General features: G+C 32.3%; 4 protein-coding genes and 2 non-coding genes across 6 annotated transcripts; 4 read left to right on the top strand and 2 right to left on the bottom strand.

The window, feature by feature from the left end:
* The first annotated feature begins 4,998 nt into the window (after positions 1 to 4,998).
* LOC101266531 (probable LRR receptor-like serine/threonine-protein kinase At2g24230) lies at positions 4,999 to 8,751 on the top strand. Its single transcript, XM_004242540.5, has one exon. It carries the CDS (start codon positions 5,972 to 5,974, stop codon positions 8,537 to 8,539), a length of 2,568 nt encoding a protein of 855 aa, XP_004242588.2. The 5' UTR covers positions 4,999 to 5,971; the 3' UTR covers positions 8,540 to 8,751.
* Positions 8,752 to 11,020: 2,269 nt separating this feature from the next.
* On the bottom strand, positions 11,021 to 14,823 carry LOC101266837 (uncharacterized). The gene is made up of 4 exons (XM_004242541.5): positions 14,298 to 14,823; positions 12,698 to 12,751; positions 11,871 to 11,996; positions 11,021 to 11,490 (listed from the first exon to the last, which is right to left on the bottom strand). The coding sequence occupies exons 1-4, from the start codon at positions 14,679 to 14,681 to the stop codon at positions 11,308 to 11,310; spliced, it is 747 nt and encodes a 248-aa protein (XP_004242589.1). The 5' UTR covers positions 14,682 to 14,823; the 3' UTR covers positions 11,021 to 11,307.
* LOC112941965 (U6atac minor spliceosomal RNA) lies at positions 11,192 to 11,315 on the top strand. Its single transcript, XR_003247624.2, has one exon. It is a non-coding gene; the product is annotated as a U6atac minor spliceosomal RNA (small nuclear RNA).
* Positions 14,824 to 16,781: 1,958 nt separating the features above from the next.
* Positions 16,782 to 24,368, top strand: eIF-5A2 (eukaryotic translation initiation factor 5A-2). The gene is given in 6 exon segments (NM_001247574.2): positions 16,782 to 16,996; positions 18,955 to 19,077; positions 19,181 to 19,237; positions 20,032 to 20,106; positions 20,418 to 20,760; positions 24,359 to 24,368. Coding segments are annotated over 5 exon segments (483 nt in total). The 5' UTR covers positions 16,782 to 16,873; the 3' UTR covers positions 20,523 to 20,760; positions 24,359 to 24,368.
* Positions 22,123 to 22,195, top strand: TRNAE-CUC (transfer RNA glutamic acid (anticodon CUC)). Its single transcript has one exon. It is a non-coding gene; the product is annotated as a tRNA-Glu (tRNA).
* On the bottom strand, positions 22,441 to 26,605 carry LOC101267130 (APO protein 2, chloroplastic). Its single transcript, XM_004242542.5, has 4 exons — positions 26,450 to 26,605; positions 25,174 to 25,309; positions 23,637 to 23,983; positions 22,441 to 23,359 (listed from the first exon to the last, which is right to left on the bottom strand). Exons 2-4 carry the CDS (start codon positions 25,306 to 25,308, stop codon positions 22,531 to 22,533), a joined length of 1,311 nt encoding a protein of 436 aa, XP_004242590.2. The 5' UTR covers position 25,309; positions 26,450 to 26,605; the 3' UTR covers positions 22,441 to 22,530.
* Between the last annotated feature and the right edge of the window lie 1,358 nt (positions 26,606 to 27,963).

Genomic DNA, 27,963 nt, shown 5'->3' on the forward strand with positions numbered 1-27,963 from the left:
AATTAAAGATAGAAATTGTAATTATTCATGTTAGTGGGGACTAGAAAAGCAAATAATAATTTTTTTGAAAAGGTGTTAGATTGATTTCTTTTTACTCATCTCGTCCCCCTTAATCAATGCAAATCATTAAACTCCCCACTAGTTTTTCCTCTTGTCGGTGTTGGCGTGCTCCCATTTGATCAAATTCACCCACCCACCTCCTTTGGAAGGGTGGGGTGGGGGTCGTAAATATTTATCCGCACTCGATATTTATATACGATCAAATAATATAATTTGAGCAAGTAAATTTTAAATTGAGAATATATGTTATATGTTAATGGTTAAGAAAGAAATCGAAATATGTAACATATTTTTTGTCATTTATTGCTGATTTGGTGTAAACACCGAGCGTGAATGAGATTTTATTTTGTAAAATAAAAGTGATTTTTTTTGTTGACCAGAGAAGAATTCATCGTGAATTTGATATAATTCATGGTTTATACGTGTGTTGTTGTTATATGTACTTGATAGTCGAGTAAAATCGAAATAAATCAATCTGATTATGTTGGTTTAACTCGGTTTACTCAATCTCAACATGTGTCTAAGCTTAATCGAGTCGTTTAGTCTTTTCAAAACGATAAAACCAATACGAATTTAGTGGAGTCAACTCAATTCAATCGTTAAATTTACTTGATTATTGTGAACCGATCTAATATTGGGCTCAATGAAGCTTGGTTCGGTCTAATGTGCCTCGTCTTGATTAGTTGAGTTATTTAATCTTTTTAAATTTAATAAAATCAATTCGAGCTTAGAATCATCAAAATATTGATTTATATTTTATCCTAATAAATCACCTCAAGCTTACGAAAAGATATTGAAATGCTAATATATTTTCTTTAATTAAATTCTAATAATTTTACTAAAAATAGAATCGTAGGTAAGTAGTACTCTTAACTCTCCTCATACTACAAATTAATTTTTTATTTTTGTAGAATGTGACTAATGTCCACTAATTATTATAAAAAGACATTTTTATTAGACTAAACTACCAATTATGAAACCAATAGTCAAGATTTAGAAAAAAGAGATTTGTGGAATGATTAGTCTTGTGGGGTCCAAAACAACTTAAATAAATCAAAAACTAAATAGATTAGAGAACAAAATAAAAGTCCATAATTGTTGATAATGAAATTAAACCTATGATGTTTTAAAAACAAACATTACTTACAAATCACAATCCCTAACTTAATGATGTGACAAATATTACCACAAAACTTGCTCTTTTGTTTAATTTGGCCCACAAAATTTATGACTTTTATAATAAGTGGTCCCTTTTTAGCCCACAATTTGGCTAAGTCCTTATCATATATTGAATTTGAGGTGTAAAAAGAGAGCACCATTAGAAAGTTGGGAGACTTTTCCGATTAATATAAATATCGAGTAATTTTATCCATTGAAATTTATACGAATACGAAGAATTCAATTAAAATTTAGTCTTTATCATGATTGAAAGCGAAGCTATAACATTAAGTTTGTGAATTTATTTAAAAAAGTTGCAGTTAATTAAATATTGATAAGCTATTTATTAAAATTTCTCGCTACGTCACTAACGATATCCTAACTAGAGTTAGGGAGATATTTTAAAAAAAAACTAAAGTCAATAAAAGTACGATTCTCACCCATTTTATATCTTTATTGTCTTTTTTAAAGGGAAAAAAAGTAAAGTCCTTTTCCACCATTCATTTTATAACAACAAAAATAAATATAAAATTACATAGAAGAAAAATTACTTTGTGTGTTCATACTATAAGGAGTATTTATTGAGCTGTTTTTTTTTTTATATTAATTTAGAAAATATAAATCCTTGTAATAAATCAATTCTAAAAACTCACATTGATGATAAATCCATCACATCAAATTCAAATTATTATTCACATGTATGAACATTCTACAAGTTGAACCTTGAATTTTATAAAATAGAATAATAAAAAGTAAGCCAATTTCATGTTATTTTCTTTTGTTTTAAATTATTATATTATTTTTCTATTGTTTTTAATGCGACTTTTTTATTGCTCTATTTTTTTTATAGTAATTTTGATATGTTTTACTTAAGAGGATCACGATTTTGTATGAGGTTCGTACTACAAAGTAAATGAGAGAATTTATTGAAAACAAATTATCTATCTTTATAAAATAAAAATAAAATATACAAATATTTTTCTCAGACTTTACTTATGAAATTAGTGAGTACGTCGTAATAATGTTTTTATTTTTAAAAAATAAGTCTTAAGGTATAAATTTGACAACTTGATATTCAACATTATATTTCTTTGCTTTTTTTTTTTTGTTTTTTTGTTTTACATAATATATTTAGACAGCATGTTATTTAGCAACTTATTCCAGTAGTTATATTCCAAATATAATCTGTCTAATATTCCTCCCAAAAAAAAAATAGTTGGCATAAAAAAAAGTTATTAATCATATTATAGATAATTAGATACTATATATAGTACGCGTTTTAGGTATAATTCAATATTAATTCATTTTACACTCAACTAATATTTTTTTTATAGTATTGATTTGAGTTAATTTTTTCAAACAAACAGGAATTAAAACTAGTTTTTATTTATGTGTCAGTCAAAATTCAGAGAATATTTTGTAGACCAAAACAGTGTCATATATAGTCAGTGGGTTGGGTACAAAAACAGCCAAATTATGAGTTTAAGTTATAGTTTCCTTCTCTTAATTTAATAATTAGTTAAATGTGTTTTTCGATCTGATAACTATTCCTTCGTTCTTAATTACAGGTTTATGATTCAAACCTTTTTAAATACGAAGTTATCTTTATTAGAAAAAGATTTAGACTTTTCGATATAAATATAAAGTAAATATATTTGATTTTGAGATTACTATTGAGTTATATTTATAGTAAATAAAAAAATATATAAACTTATCTGAAGTTTCAAAATGAACAATTATGCAAAGTATTACTGATACCTCGTGGAATTTTCACTTTCTTTCTTACTATGTGTTTGGACATAGATTTTAACTAAAACATTTTTAGAAAATAAGTAAAATTTGTGTTATAATGCATTTCACTAGATTATTATTATTATTATTTTTTAAAAAAATGGATTATTACAAGAAGGAAAGACACAGAATATCTTAATTGATTAAATGAAAATGTGAAGTACAGGGAAAAAGGAAAATCAAGATAAATGATTTCATTTACTAATTGCATGGACTAAACTTGTGGGAGAAGTAATTAATTATTAAGAAATATATGGTAATTAGATATCAATTACATTATAGTTTGATTAAAGATACAAAGGAAGAGATTACTTTAATTAATTGTCAAAGTTACCATTTTAAATTAAGTTATTATATCAAACAATTTTTTTTGAAGTAGGTGTAGTTTTGGTCATCAATAGTAAAAATTACTTTAACTAATTCCTACTATTTTCTATAATAAAGATAATTAATAGCACCATATTATTAATAACAATTATTATTATTATATCTCAATCTTATGATATAATCTTTCAAATCCAAATAATGAAAGGGTCGCGAAAAAAGCAAAAGTAAAACTATAATTTTATCGATTTATTTCAATTGAACGTCCTAATTTATAACCTAATTTATAAGTCGAAATTTTAAATTTATTTAAAGCTGTAAGTTGCCAATCCAATAAAAAATGGTTAATTTCTTTTTTTATATATATAATTTTATAAAATAAAAATTAATTGTATTATTTTAATCATATAGGCCTTTGAGACACATTTGAATAAAATGACAAAATAAAATAAAAATATACATGAAAATGCATTTAGTGATGTAGTTGGTTTACATATCATACGTATCCCATGAGGCCATGACTCATATAATATTAATCGTCTGTTTTAAATTATGTATCGTATTTTATTATGTATTTTTTAAAAATGAATTAGATATAGATTTTTGATTGATTTTCTCTTATTTATATCAGAATATATAATTTATCCTTATTATTATTAAGTATTACTCTAATAAGATGCTTATAGTTTTAAGTTTTCACAATAATTAACATTAAAAATAAAATGAGAGAAATAATCAAATATTGTATGAAAATAACAATAAATAATTTGAATGGATGGAGTAGTTTAAACAAAATAAAATATAATTACAAATATATGATATTAAACAAATAAAGTATATATTTAAAAAAAAAATGGAAGTAAAGTATAATTTAATAATAAGCTACTCCACTATTAAAGGTAAAGAAGCAAAATTTAAGGAATTATTCAAGGAATTGTTACAAATTACATCAAATACCAAAATATTAAATATCCACATGAAAAAGATAATAATAATTAAATTTCCACAATTATTGCTCTTTATAGATTTGTACAAAATTAAAAAAAAAAAGGTTAGAGAGAATATAAGACCAAAAATAGTAAAGAAATATTGAAAATCTCTCCTTGTTAAATAGCCATAAATAAGTTTAGGTAAAAAGAGCAAATCTTTTAATATTAGAAAGTCTTGCATAATTTTTTGTTGTTATTTTCTTTTTACACTATGACAAAAGGTTCATAAAGTGATAAGACCATTTAATTAAAATTTTATTTTCCATTATTTACTATTTAATTTAGAGTTTAAAAGTTTTATATAATAGAAAATAGTGTATAAAAATTATTCTCCCTTTCAAATTAAAATTAAGTAAATTTTGATCAATATTATAAAATACATTTCAGCATGTAGATATAAAAAAAAGTTATAACTTATAATACTCTTTTCATGATTTTAAATATTTTAATAATTACATTTTATTATATAATTGTAGTTTTTATTTTTGATGTATAGCAATGTTAGTTATTTATTGTGAATTTCATTATCACGCTATTTTATTCTTTTTTTCCTTCTACTTGAATTTAGAGTACTTTAAAATGAATCTTTTTACCTTTACGCTAATGATAAGCTTTACGCCTTTTCTATCGTTTTCAAATAAATAAATACTCATATCACCTATAAGGTAATTACATATAATTTTCAATGAAATAATTATTGATTTAAAGTAGCCTAAAGTAATTACTTTATTTTGTTTTAGAGTATAGTTATATTAATAATAATTAAGACTCAAGAGGATAATAAGTATGTATTTCCACTTGCTATGAAGTAAAATGATGATATTCATGAATGAACATAATGCAGAATCATTGAATTCTCATCCAACACCTTTACTCCAAAACTTCACCAACCCAAAAATTTATCATTTATGAACCCCCAAATATTTTTGACCATAACACATATACACTATCAATTTTTACCATAAAGTTTCTTGATTTTTTACTAGCTTCATTAGGCTCTCCTGGTTGTTGTTTTTTCATTTTTTTATGAAAAAAGATTTGAACTTTCTTTTGTCTAGTTGAAAACACAGAGACAAAGCATTTATGTTTTGGTGTTTGTTTTCTTTGTTGGCTTTTTTCATGCAGAGGTCAGACAAGGTAAGTGCACATGATTCATTCTTTCTTCCAGAAACCCCAAAAATCTTAGTTGTCCTCTGAAATTCCATTAACTTCTGAGCTGCTGTTTTTCATTTTTCTAAAGAAAGATTGGATTTTTATGCATTTTGAGCCTATTGTGTGTACTTCTTGAACTTTTGGCTTTGTGGGGTTGTGCTGAAACTGTATGTTTTGGTTATTCTTGGAAAGTAGAACAACTTTTATGTGTCAAAAATGGTGTTGAAGTTCTGAAAAAAGGGAGGTTTTTGGAGGGATTTTTTTGCTTCTTTCTTTTTCTCTCTGAGTTTTACAGTTGAGGTCTTATCTTTCTCATTTCTCACAGAAAGATTTGATTTTTATGTATTTTTAGTCAGTAGTGTACTCTTCTTGAACTTTTGGCTTTGTGGGGTTGTGGTATAAATGGTGTTGGAGTTCAGAAAAAGGTAGATTTTTGGAGGGGTTTGCTTCTTTCTTTTATTACACTCTTGAGTTTATAGTTGAAGCCTTCTCTACAAATGGGAATAGGCATTCTTGGTTCTTTTCTGCTTTTGACTGTGTTCTTTAGGCCTTTGCTTTGTCAACAGCCAAATACTGATGGATTTTTTGTGTCTGATTTTCTTCAAAAGATGGGGGTTACTAAAGTTCACAACTTTTCAGCTCACTTTTGTTCTTGGCAAGGGGTTGGATGTGATTCCAAGGATGAAAATGTTGTTAATTTGACAGCTAAAAGTTTTGGTTTATCTGGTGTTGTTCCTGATAACACCATTGGTAAACTCACAAAGCTTAAGTATTTGGATCTGAGCAACAATAAACTCACTGGTTTGCCTTCTGATATATGGAGTTTAGGTTCACTAAAGTACCTTAACCTCTCACATAACCATATCTCTGGTGACCTTTCAAGTAACATAGGCAATTTTGGTGTTCTTGAAATCATGGACTTTTCTGTCAACAATTTCTCTGGGAAAATCCCAGATGCCATTAGCTCCCTTTCAAGTTTGCATTCTCTTAATCTTAGTAAGAACTTGTTTGATTCAGAAATCCCTTCGGGAATTTCGGGCTGTCATTCATTGGAATCCCTTGATCTTTCAGAAAACAGACTCACTGGTTTTCCTAATGATTTTGGTTCTACATTTCACAAGCTCAAGTTCTTGAATCTTGCAGAAAATGAGATTCTTGGTAAAGATTCAGATTTTTCAAGAATGGATTCAATCACTCATATCAATATTTCAGGCAATCTGTTTAAGGGTTCTGTTGTTGGTCTTTTTGAGGGGCCATTGGAAGTGATTGATTTGAGTAGAAACCAGTTTGATGGTCACATTTCTCAGGTAAACTTCAGTTCCAGCTTTGATTGGTCTCATTTGGTTTATCTTGATTTATCTGAGAATCACCTTAGTGGAGAGATCATTAATGAATTAAAGAATGCTCGAAATCTCCTATACCTTAATCTTGCAGATAATAGATTTTCACATCAAGAATTTCCACAAACTGATATGTTATCTAGCTTAGAGTATCTGAATTTGTCTGGAACTAGTTTGATTGGCCAAATTCCTCAAGAGCTCTCGTCGTTGAGTCACTTGAAAATCCTTGATATATCCAAAAACCATCTTAGTAAACGCATTCCTCCTCTGAGCAATAGAAATCTTTTGGTTCTTGATGTCTCATACAACAATTTGACTGGTGATATCCCATTGCCACTTGTAGAGATACTCCCAAGGATGGAAAGGTTCAATTTTTCTTACAACAATCTAACTCTTTGTGCTACTGAATTCTCCTCTAAAACACTCCTTTCGGCGTTTATGGGGTCATCAAATGGATGTCCTATTGCTGCCAACCCAGCTCTCTTCCACAAGAAAGCTCCGAAACACAGAGGACTTAAACTTGCTTTGGCATTAACTTTCTCTATGGTCTTTCTGCTTCTTGGTTTACTGTTCTTGGCGTTTGGTTGTCGAAGGAAAACCACGATATGGGCGGTTAAACAGAATTCTTACAAGGAAGAACAGACTATTTCTGGTCCCTTTTCTTTCCAGACTGATTCAACAACTTGGGTTGCTGATGTTAAGCAAGCAAACTCAGTGCCTGTTGTGATTTTCGAGAAGCCACTATTGAATTTCACATTTGCAGATCTCTTATCTGCAACTTCTAATTTCGATCGAGGCACATTGTTAGCTGAAGGGAGGTTTGGTCCTGTTTATAGAGGCTTTTTACCAGGTGGCATTCATGTAGCAGTGAAAGTTCTTGTTCATGGTTCCACTATGACAGACCATGAAGCTGCTAGAGAGCTCGAGTATCTTGGCCGGATAAAACATCCTAATCTTGTTCCATTGACAGGATACTGCTTGGCTGGTGAGCAAAGAATTGCCATTTATGATTACATGGAGAACGGGAATTTGCAGAACTTGCTTCATGACTTGCCACTCGGGGTTCGAACTACTACTGAAGACTGGAGCACGGACACGTGGGAAGAGGAGGATGATATTAACAGTATTCAGAATGTTGGTTCTGAAGGATTGTTAACCACTTGGAGATTTAGGCACAAAATCGCGCTTGGCACTGCTAGAGCACTTGCATTTCTACACCATGGTTGTTCACCTCCCATTATACATAGAGATGTCAAAGCTAGCAGTGTTTATCTTGATATGAACTTGGAGCCTAGACTATCCGATTTTGGATTGGCCAAAATCTTTGGCACAGGACCCGAGGATGAGATCACTCGCGGTTCACCTGGATACATTCCCCCAGAATTTCTTCATCCAGAGAGCAGCTCACCTAAATATCCTACACCAAAGTCAGATGTCTATGGATTTGGAGTCATCCTTTTCGAGCTGATTACCGGGAAAAAACCAGTTGAAGATGATTATCCACAACACAATGATGGTAATTTGGTTAGTTGGGTTAGAGGATTAGTAAGGAACAACGAGGGATCAATAGTTATCGATCCAAAAATTCGTGGAACTGCATCACAGACACAAATACTAGAAGCCTTGAAAATCGGTTATCTATGCACAGCTGAAGTTCCCGCGAAACGACCAAGTATGCATCAAGTAGTTGGACTGCTCAAGGATATTGAGCCTTCACAACAATGAAGATAAAAAGGACACAAAGGCATTGGCAACTATGAGGATTTTGAGTTCTCTTTTGTGTTGTTACCTAGCACAAGGGGAATTGTACAGTAGTCCAATATTTTTGTTTGCTGCTTTACGCAATGTTATCTCATTTTCCACTGGAAAAGTTTTTAAGTTGTAGTACAAAATAGGCTTTTTGCTTGACCCTTGATGAAGAACAAATTTTCCACTCATTGTCATTTGTCTTTCAATTCTTTGAAATCTTTACGAGTTACTCTCTCTGTTTCAATTCATTTGTGTTACTTTTCTTTTTAGTCCGTTTAAACAAGAAATGACCTTTTTTGTATTGTCAAACTTTTGTGCTTGGTTCATGATGTTGTAAAATCTATCTGTTAAAGAGTTCATTGTGAAAGTTTAGTGCATTGTGCAGATTTTACTCTTATACAAGTGTTGCAGTAGTAGTTGAGACCTTCAAAAATATTGCTGCACTCATATTCGACTTTTTAAAATAAACATAGATTTTGAAGGATCTAACACAGTATCTTTAAGAGCCGGGGCAACAAACATGTCAAATGCTTTTACATCCTTATCATGGTATCATAATCTCCGAAAGTATTAATACATCCTTATCGAATCCTCTAAAAATACACAAGTTCAGAATGATTCAACGTTTGACACACTAATAATTTTCTTAAGAGTGTGATTCTTTAAAAAATGTTGTCACTCTCATGTGAGATTCTATTGAATAAATAGGTTTCAAAGAATTCGATACATACTTATAGTTTTAAAGAATCTAAACAACATAATTTCGTAAAATTTTTATAAAATCTCAACAACATAATTATAAAGGCAGATTTTTTTTTTCATTATATATTCTGATGGACCTGTTTGGTGTTAATTTATGGGGCTCCATTCAATTCTTGGAAATAGTAATTGCAGAAAAACCATAAAGGACCACTGTTTCTAGTGGTCCTTTTCATGAAGTATGTGTCATTGTGTATATAAGACAAGAAGTTTAATGTATTCTAATTCCTCTAACATTAATTTAATTAATCACTTTTTGACTAATTTTTTTCTTATTGCTTATGTTCAATCATTAAGATGTGCTCAACCCTCTTAGGTTAGCGGAACGGTGAATGAAGAAGTGAGTGAAAATTATATATATAAAAAATATTAGTATTTATTTTTTTGAAATTTATATTGATGAGAAGTAATATGTATTTTGGTGAATCTTGATAGTTCAGATACAAATATATTGATTCATATAAAGTAACATGTATCGAACGGTGAAATAGTACTAGTGAAAGTCGTAACAAATAATCCGATGATGAAATATACAAGGTACTTGTACGAACAAGCTTGCTCGTATAAGTATTCATATATCCAACGGTAAAATGGTCGAGATAAAACAAGCTTGTCCGTACAAGTAACATGTATTCTATAATGATATGGTTGAGATACGCATAAGCTAGCAACGAGCATCTAGTGACGATAAACTAATGATATGTTACAAGTAATTAGTCTTTATTGAAATAATTTATAAACAAACTGATTCAGACATCACGAGTACGAATTGAGTTTTTGATAATATGATTTCAACAAGAGAAAACAAACAAAATGTGTGAGCACTAGATACTAGCAAGATGTGTGCTTACAACATAGTAAAGTCACAACCAACATAATCAATAATGTCATGTTCTTGGAATCTTAAAAAAGTTACCTGTCACAAATGTTGGTTACATTAATGGAGTATGATAATAATTCAATATTTTGAAGACATACATGACAGCTTGGTCACTGTTGGGTACTAATTTATTATAATTGTTAGTATTTCATTGGTTTGGTTTTGGAGCATGTCTGAAGAATTTCTAACTCAATGTACTGAAGGATGGAAAACACTGACACCTATCAGTACTCTGTACTACTTACTCCGTCTCAAAATATTTATCGCGTATTTTTATTTACATCTCTCTTAAGTAAATATTCTCTATCCCTATTTGTCCATTTCAATAAATCAAGAAATAACAATATTTTTTATCTACTAAATCTGAATCGTGGAGCCTATTCAAAAATGACGTTTTCAGCTAGATTTTGTCTCTAATTAGGGCTCGAACTTGAGACTACTAGTTAAGAGTGAACCAGTTCCGATCTAGGGCAAAAAAGGTATTGAATGTCCAAGCCAGCTGCAGGAGATATGGGTTGTAGTATTTAATATTTGGCCCTTTTTTTTTGCTATAATTATGGGTTGTAGTATTTAATATAAGTTCACCAGTAACCACTTTTTGGACTGCTATTTAAAATCCCATATCTAACATCAGCAAACCATTTCAAGTTTAGCTACAATTGTTTCTTAAAGGTTGATCTTTTTTAAAAAAATACAAAAAATGCATGTCTTCGACTTAATACAAATTTAAATGTCTATTTTTGCGCCATTAAGGTCCCCATTATACTTTTTCTCATCAAACATAATGAGTTGATGGTCTGCAAAATCATACAATATCATTAGTAGAATGCAGCTATTTTAGTTTCCATTCCAAATGTATATATTAAAGTTTCACAAACTAACCAAAGTTGTGATCACTAAAAGGGAAAGAGCAAAAAAATAAATACATTGAAAGGGGGAGAAGAAGTGAAAAATAAAATGATAGCATTATACAACATTCTACTGTTTGTGTGTTCATAGAAAGGACAGCTGACTGGCATCACCGGCGACAGGGATGGGAATAGCCTTCGAGTTTTACCTGTCATCAAACAACATTCTACTCTTTCGTATGCTTACCAGTGTACACCTATTTTTCTTCAAACTCGACATCAATAATATCTGGTTGGGATTTTGAAGTGGTACCTCCTCGACTGCCTCTAGAAAAGAAGTCACCTCCTTTCGGCTGCCACACAACATTTCCACAGTTGGCACAGCGAACTGTTGAATTCTTGTTTCCGATAAATTGTCTCCTACAAGATGGGCACTGACCCTGCACGGATAAAACAAGACGTGTGACAATGGGCTGAAAGCTGCAAACTAGTCATCGTAGCAACACAGCATTTTCTCACAATGTAGCTCATAAGCAGAGTTAAGACTCAAGAATGTGTCAATTATCCGTATGTAACAGAGTTATCGAAGGAGCATTTAAGCCCCAAAGAGAGGCACAAAACATTTTGAGCGCTTCAGTGTCGTCATCAAGGCTATATGGCATACTTTCCCTTGCTAATGAACGTAAACCTGAAGAGGAGACACTAAATAATTGATGTTTCATTTATTAATTGAGGAGTTGCTCAGTAAACTCAGTCAAAACAACAGTTTTATTCATACATAATTACTTCTAAGCACGAGGGTATTGAGATATAAAGTTACCTTGATGACTAGATTGTTGGCAACAACCCCAATAAGAAGAGGTCCAGCAAATGGTAGAACCCATGTTGCAATTATCAGAATTCGGAACAGCCAACCCGATAAAGCAAACCACAGAAAGAATATTGTCTGCAAACAACACATAAGACTCAGATTTTGAGCATGATAAAAGACTTGGATTTAGAACAAGGTAACTTCGGGGATATTACGATATGTTGAAAAAAAGCTCCTAGAAGCTTTGAATACATATAACTACCTTCAAATATAGAATAGACAATATCCAAGTTCACGATGATAAGATCTCTAGAGGTACTCAAGATAGAAAAATTGGAGAACGATGTATGACTATCTAGTATGAACAGAAATGCAATTAGATACCAACTCATAGCAATTTTTCTAATGTCTTTTACAATACAATTGTGGCATTCGGAACTGTACTCCGAACTAGCAACTGCATTTGCAATGACTCAAAAGTCATGAAAAGGCTGAAATATACTACAATGATCAAGCAGCCACAGCATATTGAGAATAACTTACATTATATGAAACCCGAATATCGAGCTTTATACCAACTTTACTACTAGAGTAATGAAATTTCTATGACAAGAAGTGTTGTTCCTAGTTTCACGTCAATAGAAGAAAATTAAACGAATCCCATATACTGAACACTTTTATGATAGAACAAACGGAATTCAGCTCATCAATTTCCCAGCGCAACTTGCAATGTATCTAAATTCTCATAAGAAATCAATGACATGTGTTCTAAGGTATTTAAGAACTGTGCTATAAGTTTACATGACATGTGTCTTCGAAAAGCAAATAACACTTACAACAGCACTTCTTCCCAGCGGGGTATCCATAAAATCATTCAACTGCTTCCTATACTGCAGCAGCAACAGAAAAAACAATTAGCACGACGCTCACTGGCAGGAGCAAAAGGAATCCCATGACAAACTAGGAAACACCAATTTAAATCAATTAACTAATGGTGGAACACGTTTTAGCCGAAATAGAAAAAACGATTTCGCCTAATTCATATGAAACTAACTCATGGGATGGATAAGAATCCATAATACAACAACAACATACCCAGTGAAATCCCAATAAGTAGGGTATGGGGAGGGTATTGTGTTCACACACCTTAGCACTACCTTGTGGAGATAGAGAGGTTGTTTCCAAAAGACTCTCGGCTCAAGTGCATCAAACCCAAAATCCATAATGAACTGTACGAATCAATTAACTAATCACTGAAACCATAAACCTGACTGGCATGAAGAAGAGTCCGGCATGGAAGTAAAGATCCAGAACATACTTTATGGCACTAAATCAATTAACTAATGGGAAAGATATTAGTACTATATTATATCTATAACATGTTGGAAATCCAGCTAAAGCTTTTACTCTCTGTCCCATTGTTTCAGTACTAAAAGCTTTTTGAAAAAACCCACGACTCATTGGGGAGTAAACTAAAGGAAATCTATGTCCGAAGGGTTATATAAGGATGAGATGGCATATCCCACGGGATTAGCTATCACACTTTCTATATGGGATAGCTGGGATAGCAAATCCACTTTTTTAGTAAATTCCATGGGATTGTTATCCTTTCACCCACAGATCAAATGTGGGATAAAGTAACCCCATATTGTACCCCACGATTCTTATGTCTTACCCCAAGAACCAAACAAACCCTAATAATAGATGCGGTCTTCCCAAAAAAATAACCTTCTACACCATTTCTAGATTTGGGCATCTCATCCTTGCACAACCTTCTATTTATTACTCCTTCCGTCCCAAATTAGTTGTAAAGTTTCGTTTCTCGAGACTCGAGAAACAAACAATTTGAACTTTCACCAACACTTTTAAATGTATTTTTTCATCAAATCGACATGAGACATGTTGTATTTTCGTATAGTTTTTTTAGTATCTAAATTTTCATCGTAAAAAATTGGAGTTGATCTTGATACAACCTTAGGACAAACCACACCCCAAAAACTAGCTACTGAGGTAAGAGAACCTAAGGAAATATAAGCCCCACCACATCAGTTCCCCATTTAACCGCCTTGGGATGTTCTCATAACAAACCACCACGCGTACATAGCTAGCCCCAGCCGAAGACTACCATACCGGCCTCACCATCCAAGGCACGGCGAGCATAGAGGGTGGTGGGTGACTCTAACACCATTAATATAACCTCAGGAGAACAAACTAGTAACTGAGAGGGCCTAAGGCTATATTATAATCCCCAGCTCCCAACCCATTTAACCGACGTGGACTCAAAGTGTTATTCCATGCAATAAAATCATAGCAATCTAATCCAATTAAGCTTCAAATATTAGTCAAATTGAGCACACAGAGTGAGTTCTATTATCAGCATACAACAGAATCAAACTAATCAGTAATATAAAGGAGCAATAGGATAAGCAAACAAACCCTAGGCAAATTTGATCTAAAATCAAGAGAAAAAGTACGCCACTTTCGAGTAATCTCAAAATCACGATCAATTTCTCTAGCACGATCAGCAGCAGACTGTGCAACATCCGATACTTTCCTTGACACATCATATCTCCTATCAATACGTTCCGCAGTCTTCTTAGATTCATATAAAAACTGCTCAAAACCATCATTAGCATTCCTCCACACATCTTTCCATGCTTCACCGGATCTAACTCGTTTAGCGAATCCATCAAAATCACTCCGCCTGAAAGCATGTACATAACTAACTTGCCGAATAGGTAGGTTTACTTTTACTGTTCGGTTAGCAAAACTTAGGGTTTTAGTAGGGTTTAAGGGATGCCATGGTAGGCTTATCGCCATAATCGCCTGAAAAATTGAAGCTTTTTTTCTTTTTCGGTTTCAGTGGTAGGCGACTGAATTTTCTGGTGGACAAAAGTTTTGAGGAAATTTCAGTTTAGACCTTGTATTCTTGAGAAAATTATAAAAATGGTCCCTTATGTTTGAAGACAGATTCAAATTAGTACCTAACTTTTTAAGTTTGTCAAAAAATACTGTTTAAATTTATATGATATTTTTTCGTTTTTCAAGAATTGAATTTTTTAATTTGATTTGAGATTTATGTATGAAATTTTTAAATTTTTAAAAATAAAAATCATATATTTGTGATTTACGTAAAAAATATTATAAATTATTAAAATATATGAAAATTTTATAATTAAGAATAGACTTGTTAGTCTATGTCAAATATTTATTGAAGATTATATATTAGATTTGAGGGGCACAATAGCATAAAGAAAATTAGCAGAAACAAACATTTAGTGGTTCGAATTTTGTACTTTCTGTTAATGGAGTTTTATGTAAATTTTTTAATATAATTTCTGTTTTTTTTAATAGCTTTGTAGGAATTTCACACAATTTTTTATTGCGTATTTGAGAATTTGATAAGATTTTATGTATTTAGAGTTTATAATTTAAGGAAATAAAGTTGAATTGAAGCGGTTAAATGATATGGATATTTAATTATGAAGTGTTGTATAACAAGAATGTGTCATCGAAACTTAAAAGTAAATTTTATATTTGGTAGAGTTTCAGTAAAATTTAGATCGCAAGCCAAGACTATTCAAGGTAATGCTCCCAATGAAATTTTCTTCATTCTTAAAAATCGAATTTGAAAATACTAATTAAGCGTAAAGCAGATTCACCACTATACCACATCTCGAGTCCATTATTTAATATGTAAGCATCAGTATGTGGACTAGTTCTGTCCATTCATTAGAGGCATCTCATTCCTTCTCCATTAATCATAAAAATAAAATTAAAAAATAATTAAATAAATGTTGTCAATTTCAAGATGCTTTACTCTCTTGTTTTCAATTATCAAAACAAAAGTTAGTGAAAGATGTCCACCATTTGGATATATAAAATATTAGCTATAGTTTTGTAATTATTTTTTCATCCTTTGTACAAAAATAATGGTTGAACTAATTTAATAAACTATCTTAATTCATTAATAAATAACATAAACTTATCTTATCTCACGTGTCAAACAATCTTTTAAAATTAACTACATAAAATAGTAATCAAATTTAGTATTCTAAAATATTATTAATAAAATTAATTTAATAAAATACATTTTCGATAAAACTTATTGAGAATCATATTTAAGCAACATAAATCAAGTAAAATAAATCGATAAAATAATTATATCATTTTTCAAAGACAAATAAAGTAATTATTGGCTAGAGAAAGTCAAAGATATAAATTAAATGTAACTGTACAAAACATTAAAATATTCATATGTACCTTTCAACAAGAATTTGGTCATAAAGTCATATTCCCCCTTTTTAATGGGACTCTTTGTTGTTCAAAACATTGATTTTTAGGGAAATTAGCACTTTTAGTCCATGAAATATCGAAAAATTATGACTTAAAGAGTAATTTTTGTGTCATCTAATTAATTTTCAACTAATTCATGATATGTAAATGTTTAATAGTAATTTTTATTGTTATACTTAATTAGAACTAGTTAAAAAAATAAGTATAAATAATAGATTTTTGGTTAGAAATTATGAAAATGCAATATAAAAGATTATATTGAATATACTTAACAGAAATTGTATTAGATGCCGAAATAGATTAAAAGATAGTATAAACTATAAAATTATACTTTGAAATATGAGTTTGCGTTGGTATTTTTTATAATTACGATTAAACTTAACAATCATGGTTTGATAAGTATATGGGCCTTTAATTCAAGAAAATGTGTAAATCGATGAATATATTACACGTGAGATTAGGTTGAATATGCTATTGTTATTATTGATGATCAAAGATTTTAAGAATCAAAATTACTCGTATACAAATAATAATTATAGACTATATTGAACATCATATAAAAAACAAGGGACCATTTTTGTTATTTTTCTCTGAATAAAACAAGCTTCACCTCTGTTGGTGTTTGGTCCTCAAATTTTGTGTTAGTCCTTTTTTGCTCTTTCCCCCAAATAGCAAAAGAATCCTAGAGAGAGAAAGGGAATCCTAGAGAGAGAAGCATGTCGGACGAAGAACACCATTTTGAGTCAAAGGCAGATGCTGGTGCCTCAAAAACTTTCCCACAGCAAGCTGGAACCATCCGTAAGAATGGTTACATCGTTATAAAAGGCCGTCCCTGCAAGGTCTGTTTTTTTTTTTTTAATTGCTAGTAGTTCATGTTTATGACTTTTTTTATGAATTGTGTGTGTGTAAAAATCAGATCTTGATGAACCCTTTTGTTTGTTTTGTTGTATTAAAAAGTTTCACTTTGCTATTAGTTCATATTTTATGATTCTCTAATGTGTTTATCATGAATTGGGTGTGTGTAAAAATCAGATCTTGATGAACCCTTTTATCTGTTTTTGTTTGTTAAGAAGTTTCACCTTGCTAGTAGTTCATATTATATAAATGGTTGTGTGTAAAAGTCAGATCTTGATGAACCCTTTTGCCTGTTTTTTTCGGAATTTGATTGGTCAGATTTTCATTCTGGATCTTGTTTTATTTGATCTTCTTAGATGTAATTGCTGATTGAAGAAAAATGGTGTGTTTATTAAGCTGCAAAATCTGAACTTGTAGTGATTGATTAGTTTTATTACTTTGATTGAGCATGAAGTTTATGGAGTTTGCTCCTGTTTGGCCGTATATTTTAGTGAAATAAACTCCTAATAATCCGTCTACTTTTACTTGTTTACTCTACTAAAAAATAGATGTCCACTTTTACTTGTCCAGTTTAGAAAATCAAAAGCCGTCTCTGCAAGTTTTTTTTTGGTTTTATAATGTCACCTTGCTAGTGGTTCGTATTGTATGCATTTTTATGGGGTTTTACGAATTGGATGTGTAAAAACAGATCTTGATGATCCCTTTTGCCTGTCTTTTTTTGTTTTCTAAAATCTTTTACCATGCTAGCAGTTCATGTTTTATAAATCTCTTTATGTGTTTTTATGAATTGGGTGTGTGTTGAAATCAGATCTTGACTGCCTTTTGCCAGTATTTTTTTGGTTTTTGTAATAAAAAATTCATTTTGCTTGTAGTTCATATGTTATGAATCTTTATGGGATTCTATGAATTGTGTCTGTAAAAATCAGATTTTGATGAACCCTTTTGCCCCCTGCTACTTCATATATTTGTTTTGTGCCTGTGAATAGGTGGATTCATGATTTAAATTTTATGAGTTCAACCTCAAAGATTCTTAGTTATGGATTCATATCAACAATTTGTTGCAAATTTCATAGATTTTTCCACCAAAATTTATCATCACAATGGAAGTACTGGTTCAGATGAACCTGGTAAGGTACCTGCATCTGCATCTGTCAGCGTGTGGTGTTTTCAGAATCTGATTGGCCAGAATTTCCTCTGGATCTCCCTTTAGTTGATTGTTAGATCTATTTGCTGATAGAAGAAAAAGGGTGTCTTTAAGCTGATTGATTAGATTAAATACTTTTTTAAGAAAAAGGGACAATTCAAGGGAGTCTTGGCATTCCCAGGGCTTGATATAGCCAAGGTGGAGCAAGGCAGTGGATCAGAACTCATATTAATTATCTGCTAAGCTAATAAACTTTCTCTGTCCGATGACTCTTTGTGATGTATATATATCATTTATTCATTCAAATACTGTCCTAATAATTAATCATGGCTTTGCCTGAACTTGGAGCTGCCTCACATTGTCTGAAGAAGGTTATCAAAGACGGTATAATATCTCAATATTTCACATGCTCCTAGGCAACAATGGAGCTTCCGGCAATATGCAAGCTGAATAGTCCAACTACTGAAAGATATTCGGGGTTTAAAGTTCATCTATTAACATCCTTTATGAAAAAAAAAGAAGTTCATCAATTAAAATCCATCCTTGTCATAGATTTCATTTTTCAAGTGCTATTCAGGTGCTAATTCAAATAGATTGTGCAAGCCTTGTTAAATAAATAGGCCGACTTCAAAAAAGACTAACAAGATAGTATAGCAGATATTAACAAGTCTTGAGTTATTTGTAATTTTGTTTTTATACTTTTCGTTGCAACCTTGTGTATTCATTTACTGGTCTCGTTTTGGATACATGGCTCTTCAAAGAAGGTTCTTGAGTTATATTTATGATAATCTTGAGCAGGTTGTTGAGGTCTCCACTTCAAAAACTGGAAAGCACGGACATGCTAAATGTCACTTTGTGGCAATTGACATTTTCAATGGAAAGAAACTGGAAGATATCGTTCCGTCCTCCCACAATTGTGATGTAATGAAGTGTTTCTTTCCCGTCTTTTTGTTTCTACTGTTGTATATTTGGTTTACTAGCAATGGAAGTTTCATTTTTTCTGGTTTGTACATGTTTTTCTCAGGTGCCACATGTCAACCGTACCGACTATCAGCTGATTGATATCTCTGAAGATGGTTTTGTAAGTTTTCTTTTACCACTTATGTGAAGTGGAACAGTCACTCTACTCTACCTGGAGCTAAAAAAAAAACTAAACATAACCACATTGTTTTTTATGACTGAGATTTTATGGCAGACCGGTTTAGATGACTATCGACGACTGAGATTTCTTCAGTTTTTTATCCACTTGTTTTAGCATAGGTTCAGTTTTTATTTTGAGCATAATCCAAATGATGTGGCTATGGTGGGTTCTATTCCTTTCTTCCTTGCAATACACACACACTCATATGCATAGACACACAAATGCTTTGTTTTCTTGAAAGCCACCAATTAATATTTATTGCGAATTATGTCAGCAAAATAAACAGAGACCTAAACTAAGTTTCTATAACATCTATTGTAGTACGTCAAAAGTACTTTATAGGCTTCATCTATGTTGCTCGGACTCTCCAAAAATATTGCTGCACTACTATTGGAAGTCCGAGCAACATAGGTATTCATTTGGTTAGCCTTTTGGTTAATCATTTTTTTCACCATGAAAACTTCTGTCGTTATCATTTTCTTAAGCTCAAAATGGTATGGTTAAACTGATTGATGTCACATTATGTCTGGTTGCACAGAAGAAATAACGAAATGATACCTTTTTAGGTGTTAGTAAGATCAATTTGATTAATGGTAGGGAAGTGATATTGGAAAATAACTTATCAAAGTGAGGCGATTTTGCCATGTTTCTATCCCCTGAAGTTCTGTTTCCAAAGCTAGAGGTTTCTTTGGCTGATTCTTTCTCGTGGCAATTTGTTCATTTTGTTGTTTTAGGTCTCCCTTCTTACTGAAAGTGGAAACACCAAGGATGACCTCAGGCTTCCCACCGATGAAAATCTGCTGAAGCAGGTATAAACTCTGGACAAAACGGCACAGAACATGCCTTCTAATATCTTTTCATACAGTATCAAATGGTATAATGACTTCCCATGCACTTATATGCGGAAGTCGTTTTTCTTACTTCCTCACACTATTTGGATCTGCTAATATTATCAACTTCGAATACATATATTTTGTGGAAAATAATTTTCACTCACCAACCAAATACTGAAACCAACTTTTAAGAAAGTATTTTTATGTAATATAATGACCGAAAAAATGACTTATGTCGTACCAAAGGCACTCCCAATGGCTGAGCTTTTTTGTTTTATGTTATGTAGGTTAAAGATGGGTTCCAGGAAGGAAAGGACCTTGTGGTGTCTGTAATGTCTGCGATGGGCGAAGAGCAGATTAACGCCGTTAAGGATGTTGGTACCAAGAATTAGTTATGTCATGGCAGCATATAATCACTGCCAAAGCTTTAAGACATTATCATATCCTAATGTGGTACTTTAATATCACTATATTATAAACTGTGTTATTTGCACTGTTGAAAACAAAAGAAAGAAAACTGCTGTTATGGCTAGAGAAAGTATTGGCTTTGAGCTTTTGACAGCACAGTTGAACTATGTGAAAATTCTACTCTTTTTTCTTCTTTTTTTTTTGGGTAAAATACTGCTGGTTGTTTTGCATAACCTGCATCATATCTCTTTCTTTGGATTGTTTATTATTTCTCATTAAGAAATAAGGCTTGTTTATTTGAGCTGTGGCACTTCTCTACTGAGATAGGGCTAAGGTTTACGGATACTTTACCCTCCTCAGACTTCACTTTGTAGGACTACGATATGTATGTTGTTGTTGCGCTAAGAAATTAAGCTTGTTTTTTTAATCAGAGGGTCTATCGGTCAGCGCACAGTGTGATTATATTGTTTATGTTGTTGTACTTAGAAATTAAGCTTAAATGGTCCAAGTCCAATAGATCTTAGAAATTAAGCTTAAATGGTCCAAGTCCAATAGATCTTAGGCAAAGAAAACAGTGTGATTATATTGTATATGTTGTTGTACTTAGAAATTAGGCTTAAATGGTCCAAGTCCAATAGATCTTAGGCAAAGAAAATGTTCCTTTAGACAACTTCTTATGATTTCAAGCTTCGGTAGATAAAGTTACCTAGTATTTGTGTTAGTTAAAGTGGATAATAGTTGTAGAGCTAAGTTCAAAGGGAGGAATCCAAATATTCCTTTAGACAACTTCTTATGATTTAAAGCTTCGGTAAATGAAGTTATCTGATGATATTTGTATTTGTCGAGGGAGAAAATAGTTGTAGAGCTAAGTTTCATTTGAAGCCGTTTATTGAAATTCTTTTAATATGTATTTTAGGTAAAAGTAATTTATTTATGTATGTATACTAAATTTTTTAATCCCCTCAACACGATGGAAAAAACAAAAGAGATGTCTTTGCAAAACTAAAAATTTTAGTAGACATTCAAGATTATATGTAAAAAAGAAAATGTTTACATTATTTACCTTTTATATATATATATATATATGTATATATATATATATATATATTACTGCGACAAAAGTATTTAATTGACAAGCCTTAGGCTACAAATTGATGGTTTGTTTGATGATATTTCATATTCACCGTCTTAATATTTTGAACGTTGATTGATATTGAATGCTTTTAGACAATTTATACTTAGTTACCTTATAATTTTTTAAATTAATTTGTCTGAACCTTTCATTACAACATTGCGAGTTTATGAATAAATCGAGTACTTAAAAATTAAAAAAAGGTCATCGATTTTAAATTTGTCATATGTCCTTCCATCAAAATTAAGAGAGAAATTTGTTTGTACTATATTGGGAGGTTTATATAATAGGAGGGTATATTTAGATTGAAAGTATCACGGTTGTTTTATTTAAACTATTTCCGATAGTAAAAGGGTAAAATGTGACATTTATCCCGTTATTTTTTTGCACTCAATTTTTTGTTTGAACATATTATTTACTAAATTAGTTTTAGGTTAATACAAGAACGAAAATCCGTTGTAGTCTAGTTGGTTAGGATACTCGGCTCTCACCCGAGAGACCCGGGTTCAAGTCCCGGCAACGGAATGTTTTTTTTTGGTCACTATAGTAGTTTTTTTTTGGTCACTATAGTAATAGAAATACATTTCAATAAGTCAATACCAAGATTTTCTTTCTGCGCCTACTGATGTGATGATAATTCAGAAGCTTTTTTGCAAAGAAGAAGGGCCCTGTTCCTACGGGTTCACGTGCTAAGGCTTCACTAAAAAATGCTCTTTTTCAAGAGAGAGGTTTAAGGCGCATTAATCACGCCTTGAAGGAGGGAGACAGAATTTGGAACTTGCCATTTTCCTTCATATGGTTGGTTTTCAATCTTTAGGATAAACACATAAATGCTATTATACATTCCAACCACTACACAATCAAACAACCATTTCTGCTTCTTTGATACTGTTAGGAATCCCCACATCAAATCTCATAGTTGGCTTATATTGCTCAGGGACTTCAGCACCAGCCTGTACACATATTTCTACCACTGCAGGAGCTTGTCCATAGAAGCTTCGAAGCTCTCGTTGCAATGGTTGAGTTACATCGGGTACATGCCACACGTATCTTGGTGGTATTAAGTCGTCTAGCACTGCTGTCTGCCAACCATGTTGCCCGTTTCGTTGTTGGTGCTTGTGAGCTCCACAGTTTTGTGCTTTGTGTCCACTTGGACCAACATGCACTTCTGGACAGTATCCACAAACTCTTACTGGATACATCTTTATCAGCTTATTGGCTCCAGCCCTCATTTTTTCCCACGCTACCAGTGTTTCTTCAGCTAGCAATAGCGTTTCTTCAGTGCTTGACGGTGGTTCTACCTCTGGATCAGGTATCTCGGCTAGAACTGGTGGTTTTGGAGATTCTGGTTCGGGATCAGGCAATTCACTTTCATCTGCATCAACAAATTCATTTTTTCCGGTCCATATGATTGGCTTTCTCCTCCTTTTTGTAGGATATTCAGGTAAATCAACGCCTGCTTGGATACAAAGCTCCACTATCGCAGGGATTCGAGGGATAGAAAATCTCTCCTCGTGTGTAATACGTTTCCCTAGGCGATCGTATAGATGGTAGCATTCAAGTGGCACCATTATGTCTTCAAGAACTGCCTTTCCCCACTCGTGATGTCCTTTACGTTGTGAAGCTTGTGATCCTCTACATGACTTGAACGGATGCCCAACAGGTCCAACATGAATTTCATTACACCACCTGCAAAATTGGCACAACATGTAACGTCAAAATAGTAAAGATTTTGAAGCAGTCGTGACTGTGCAGTAGACTTTCTCATACAAGTAAAAATCACGCTTCTTTGAATTATCATTGAATATGAACTAGAACTTCTGGAAGCATTTCATACAGATTTAAGAATGTCGATTCGTAGTTTGCTAATATAAAGCTTAAGGCACTGGAAAGAATTGCATTCAAGCGTAGTGCCTTTTGAAACACTTATCATTTACTAATAAGTCAAGATCAGGAAGAGAATTACTTGCAGCCATTAACAGTTACCACTTTCAAGAGCCGCTTCAGATTGTTAATCACTGTCATTCGTGCATTGAACACATTGTACGCAGCAGGAACTAGGCTTTTGATAACCAATCCGATCTTTGGTGGAGGTACACGTCTTTTAGGTAGTCGATTTTTCATTCTATCCCTGGCAGCTCTCCGTAGCTCCACAATAGGTATTGGGAAGGGCTTCTTTTCCTTTCTTGAATAGTAACGAGGCAAATCTGCATTTTGTGGATGATCACATCTAATACCAACTGTTTGGACAGGACATAACTTCTCTGATGGCCTTCTAAGCTTCAATTCAAGTGCCACTCCACTGCAAGTTTGCTGCAAACAGGTTCAGACAGGAGTTTTATTTCAAAAATAAGAAAAAGATAAATAGATAATTTAACTCATAAGCGAATCCTTTCACCCCAATAATTGCAGAAGAAAATACTCATGGTTTGACCTAAGCCAATGGTACACCAACAGGTTAGTTTTATGAAAGAAAAGGAAAAAAGATCCAAGTGAAGGGTCGATAAACTATAATCAATATTACCCCCTGGCCCCTAGAGTTACATGATAGCAAAAGCACGGATAGGAACACAAATAATAGCTAAAGCACTATACATCATTATGGATTCATAACCAAAGTAATTGCACGGATAGGAACACAAATAATAGTCAAAGCACTATCAATCGTTTATGGATTTATAACCAAAGTAATCTTTTGGTCACCACACTGTACCTGTTACGGTTGACTCATAACTTTCAAACCACAAAGCTATGAACATTAGGAGATATTACAATGGCTGTTCTGAAGTAAAAAGAAAATTGTTTCTAATAACAAACTTAAATTTCTAGCTCGAACAATCTTGAACCAAAAGAATATGATATGAGAATTAGAAGCAATTCACGAGCACTAATAGATACATTTCACTGATAAAAAGCAATCTAAAACATAATGGGATTAAATAGGGTGCTATCACCTATCAGAGTACAAATCAATTTATAGATAAGGACAATGTGGTAATCTCTCAAATATACTGAATTTAACATCACTACAAAGCTGAACTGCACAACCCAATTGCCTCAATTAGCACTACAACTTCATTTTATATTTGCCTATTAAAGAAAGGTGTATCATCCTATTTTATTACATCTACACACCCTAGATCATGGAAGGACCTTTTTATTGACCCTTCCCCTTCAGAATAGGTTGGGGCGGCTAGTAAGAAATTAGCCACTTCAAAGTATGTACTAGGATAAGACTTATTTAAGATAAAAGGATGTAGCGGGGTGAGTAGTCTTTCAGACAAAACAATGTACTCACACTGTTTTCCGGGACATTACATTACAAGAAAATTCCAAATTACAACATTGCCACTAGAAAAACAAACAGTTCTTTAAACCCAACTCCGCCTCAATCCCAAGCTAGTTGGGGTCGGTTACATGAATCCTCACTATCTATTCAGTTCTAATAATGTGAAATAATTGTTTATTACTAAGCAATATAATGCAAGTTAGAATTAGCAAACCTTCATAGAATCAAGTGAGCTTAAATTCAGCTGGGGATTGCATCTCAAAATTCTGAATTTAGGTGGTTGACTTCTCCCTTTGCTATGCACCAAAACTGTGGTAGTAAGTTGAGAGTGTAGACAGCCGCAATCCATTCTGCAACCAGAAAGCTAGTTAGGCTCGCATCAAATTCTTGTTAGGTTGCAGGCATAGAGACAAATCACACTTGCTTTTGGAGATAACATGTTTTGCGTTTGTGTCATACCATTTCGGTTCATACAATAAACTTGACTTGGATAACTATAGAAGTTTACACAGCCATAGCTTATGTACTTTGACATATTAACATTCACGTCTAACTTTTAATCCCAGTATAGCTTACGATTACAGAATGCAAATCCTCAAAATTTGTCTGAATTAAACTTGAACCAACTCGAGCTAGCCACAATTTAATTTGTAAAAGAAAGAGATTGAATAAAATAAAATCTAGCCCCCTAAACACACATGAGCTAAGTGATAATGCTCCCCCTTAAAGCAGAATACAGCTTCAACAACTCAGGGCAAATTAAAATAGCAAACTACTCAATTATAGATAACTCATAACTCCCCCTTCAAATTCACGTCTAACTTTTAATCCCAGTATAGCTTACGATTACAGAATGCAAATCCTCAAAATTTGTCTGAATTAAACTTGAACCAACTCGAGCTAGCCACAATTTAATTTGTAAAAGAAAGAGATTGAATAAAATAAAATCTAGCCCCCTAAACACACATGAGCTAAGTGATAATGCTCCCCCTTAAAGCAGAATACAGCTTCAACAACTCAGGGCAAATTAAAATAGCAAACTACTCAATTATAGATAACTCATAACTCCCTAACAAACCATGGAATAGGTAGCTGATAGAGAGAACTAATTATAATAATAGAGATAATGGTCAAATCACACAGAACTATCACTTTTTTCGCGAGTTTCACATCCATCTATGTATTATAACACACCTAGTAAAGTAGATGGTGATAGCTCAGATAGGAAAAGGGAACAACAGAAATCTATACATTTTCATACACAAAATGAACTTTCCCTCTTCAAGATTACTTTTTTTCATATCAAACTGAATTTCAATCAAGAAAACAGAACCCCACGAGATAAATTTATCCAAATGCTACAAAATCACCCAAAAAAATTCATATCCCAATCAACTTATAGCTCCAAAAAATCGTGCTAAACGAAAATAAAATACAACAAAAATGAAAAAAAAAATTGAAATAGCATCATGGGAAGTTTTGTATGTCACCTTAAATCACTTGGGATGAATATTTCATAGGAATAGGCAAAGCTCAAATTGGAGCCAAAAATTTTGTGAAGCTTTGGAACTCCACGAAGAAGAAGAGTACAAACCAGTATCACTGGATAACGTTCTCGTCTTTTAATGGGCCTGAAATTAATGGGCCTGTTTAAGGGTCAAGCTTTTGGGCTGTTTGGCTTAAGGGTAAACAACACAAAATCGCCGTTCGTTTACGGTCTAATTACGTTTCGTGAGTTGTTGAAATTATTATTGATGCTAGATTTTCAGATACATGTATAAATACTCGTATGTAAGTGGTCAAAGTTAAATGTAAGTTGTTCACATACACTATATATCCAATTGGATTCGTATATATCTGTCTCTCTCGCAATTAGAATTAGTTTTTTGACTTTTTTTTTCTCAATGTCTAAACTCCAAACACAACTTTGATTTTTATAGCAATAACTAATTAATGAAGTTAGTTTTTATAATAACTATAGTACTAATTATATAAGTATACAACTTTCATAACTATACAATATATATATATATATATATATATATATATATATATATATATATATATATATATATATTGTTACATTATATTTTAGTTGGCCTCTCATTTTCTTTCTATTTTTGAGGAGTCTTGCTTTATTGAAAACCACTTGAGAGTACTATGAAAAAGGTTAAACCAAAAGTCTTCAACAAATCCTATTTTAATGCTCTCACAAAGGAATTCAACCTAACAAATTTAATCCATTAAACATTTGTTAAAACTTTTCACATTTCCACTATTTATACTCCTAAAAAAACACATCCAAAAGTCATTAAAAAAAATCACTTTTAATTTCAACAATAAAAAATAATTACTTAGAAAACTTATTGGAAAAAAAAAATATGGTTGGACAAGAAAACATGAAGTCAGTCGGAGTAAGGGCGGCGCCACCACCCGGGCAGCCCCACACCTCCATTAGGGCGCCTGGTATGGCAGCACCACCACCGTCAATGGGGCAACAGGTTTCCATGGCCGCGACAGCCGCGGCCACAGGAAACCAAACGTCACCAAAATTACCTTCACCAGGTAACATGAAAACAGAAGTGCTCAACCAAACACGTAAGATGCCGTTTTGCCCGGCTAGAGCCGCCGTTGGCGGCCTTGCCATAGTAATGTCGATCGCGTATTTCACCTTATATTCCAAGAAAAAGCCTGAGGCGAGTGCCATGGATGTTGCTAGAGTCGTCACAGGAACTTCTAATCCAGAACACACCCGTCCTCGTAACTAATTATATATACTAACAATATAATTATAAATTAGGTTCGTTGATACGTGATTTCATTGATGTTAAGTATTTAATCGTTTTTACTTTTATGTTGTAATTCTTTTTTTGATTAGTTACGTGCATGTTAACTCTTTTTTTTTTAGTACAAGGCAATATATAATTGCTTGGTGTATCGTGCATATGTCACGATTTATAATAGTGTATGTAGTATATACTAAAAAAAATAAATGGTATTTACC

The sequence above is a fragment of the Solanum lycopersicum genome, chromosome 7, assembly GCF_036512215.1.
Source record: "Solanum lycopersicum chromosome 7, SLM_r2.1".
NCBI classification, from domain to species: domain Eukaryota; kingdom Viridiplantae; phylum Streptophyta; class Magnoliopsida; order Solanales; family Solanaceae; genus Solanum; species Solanum lycopersicum.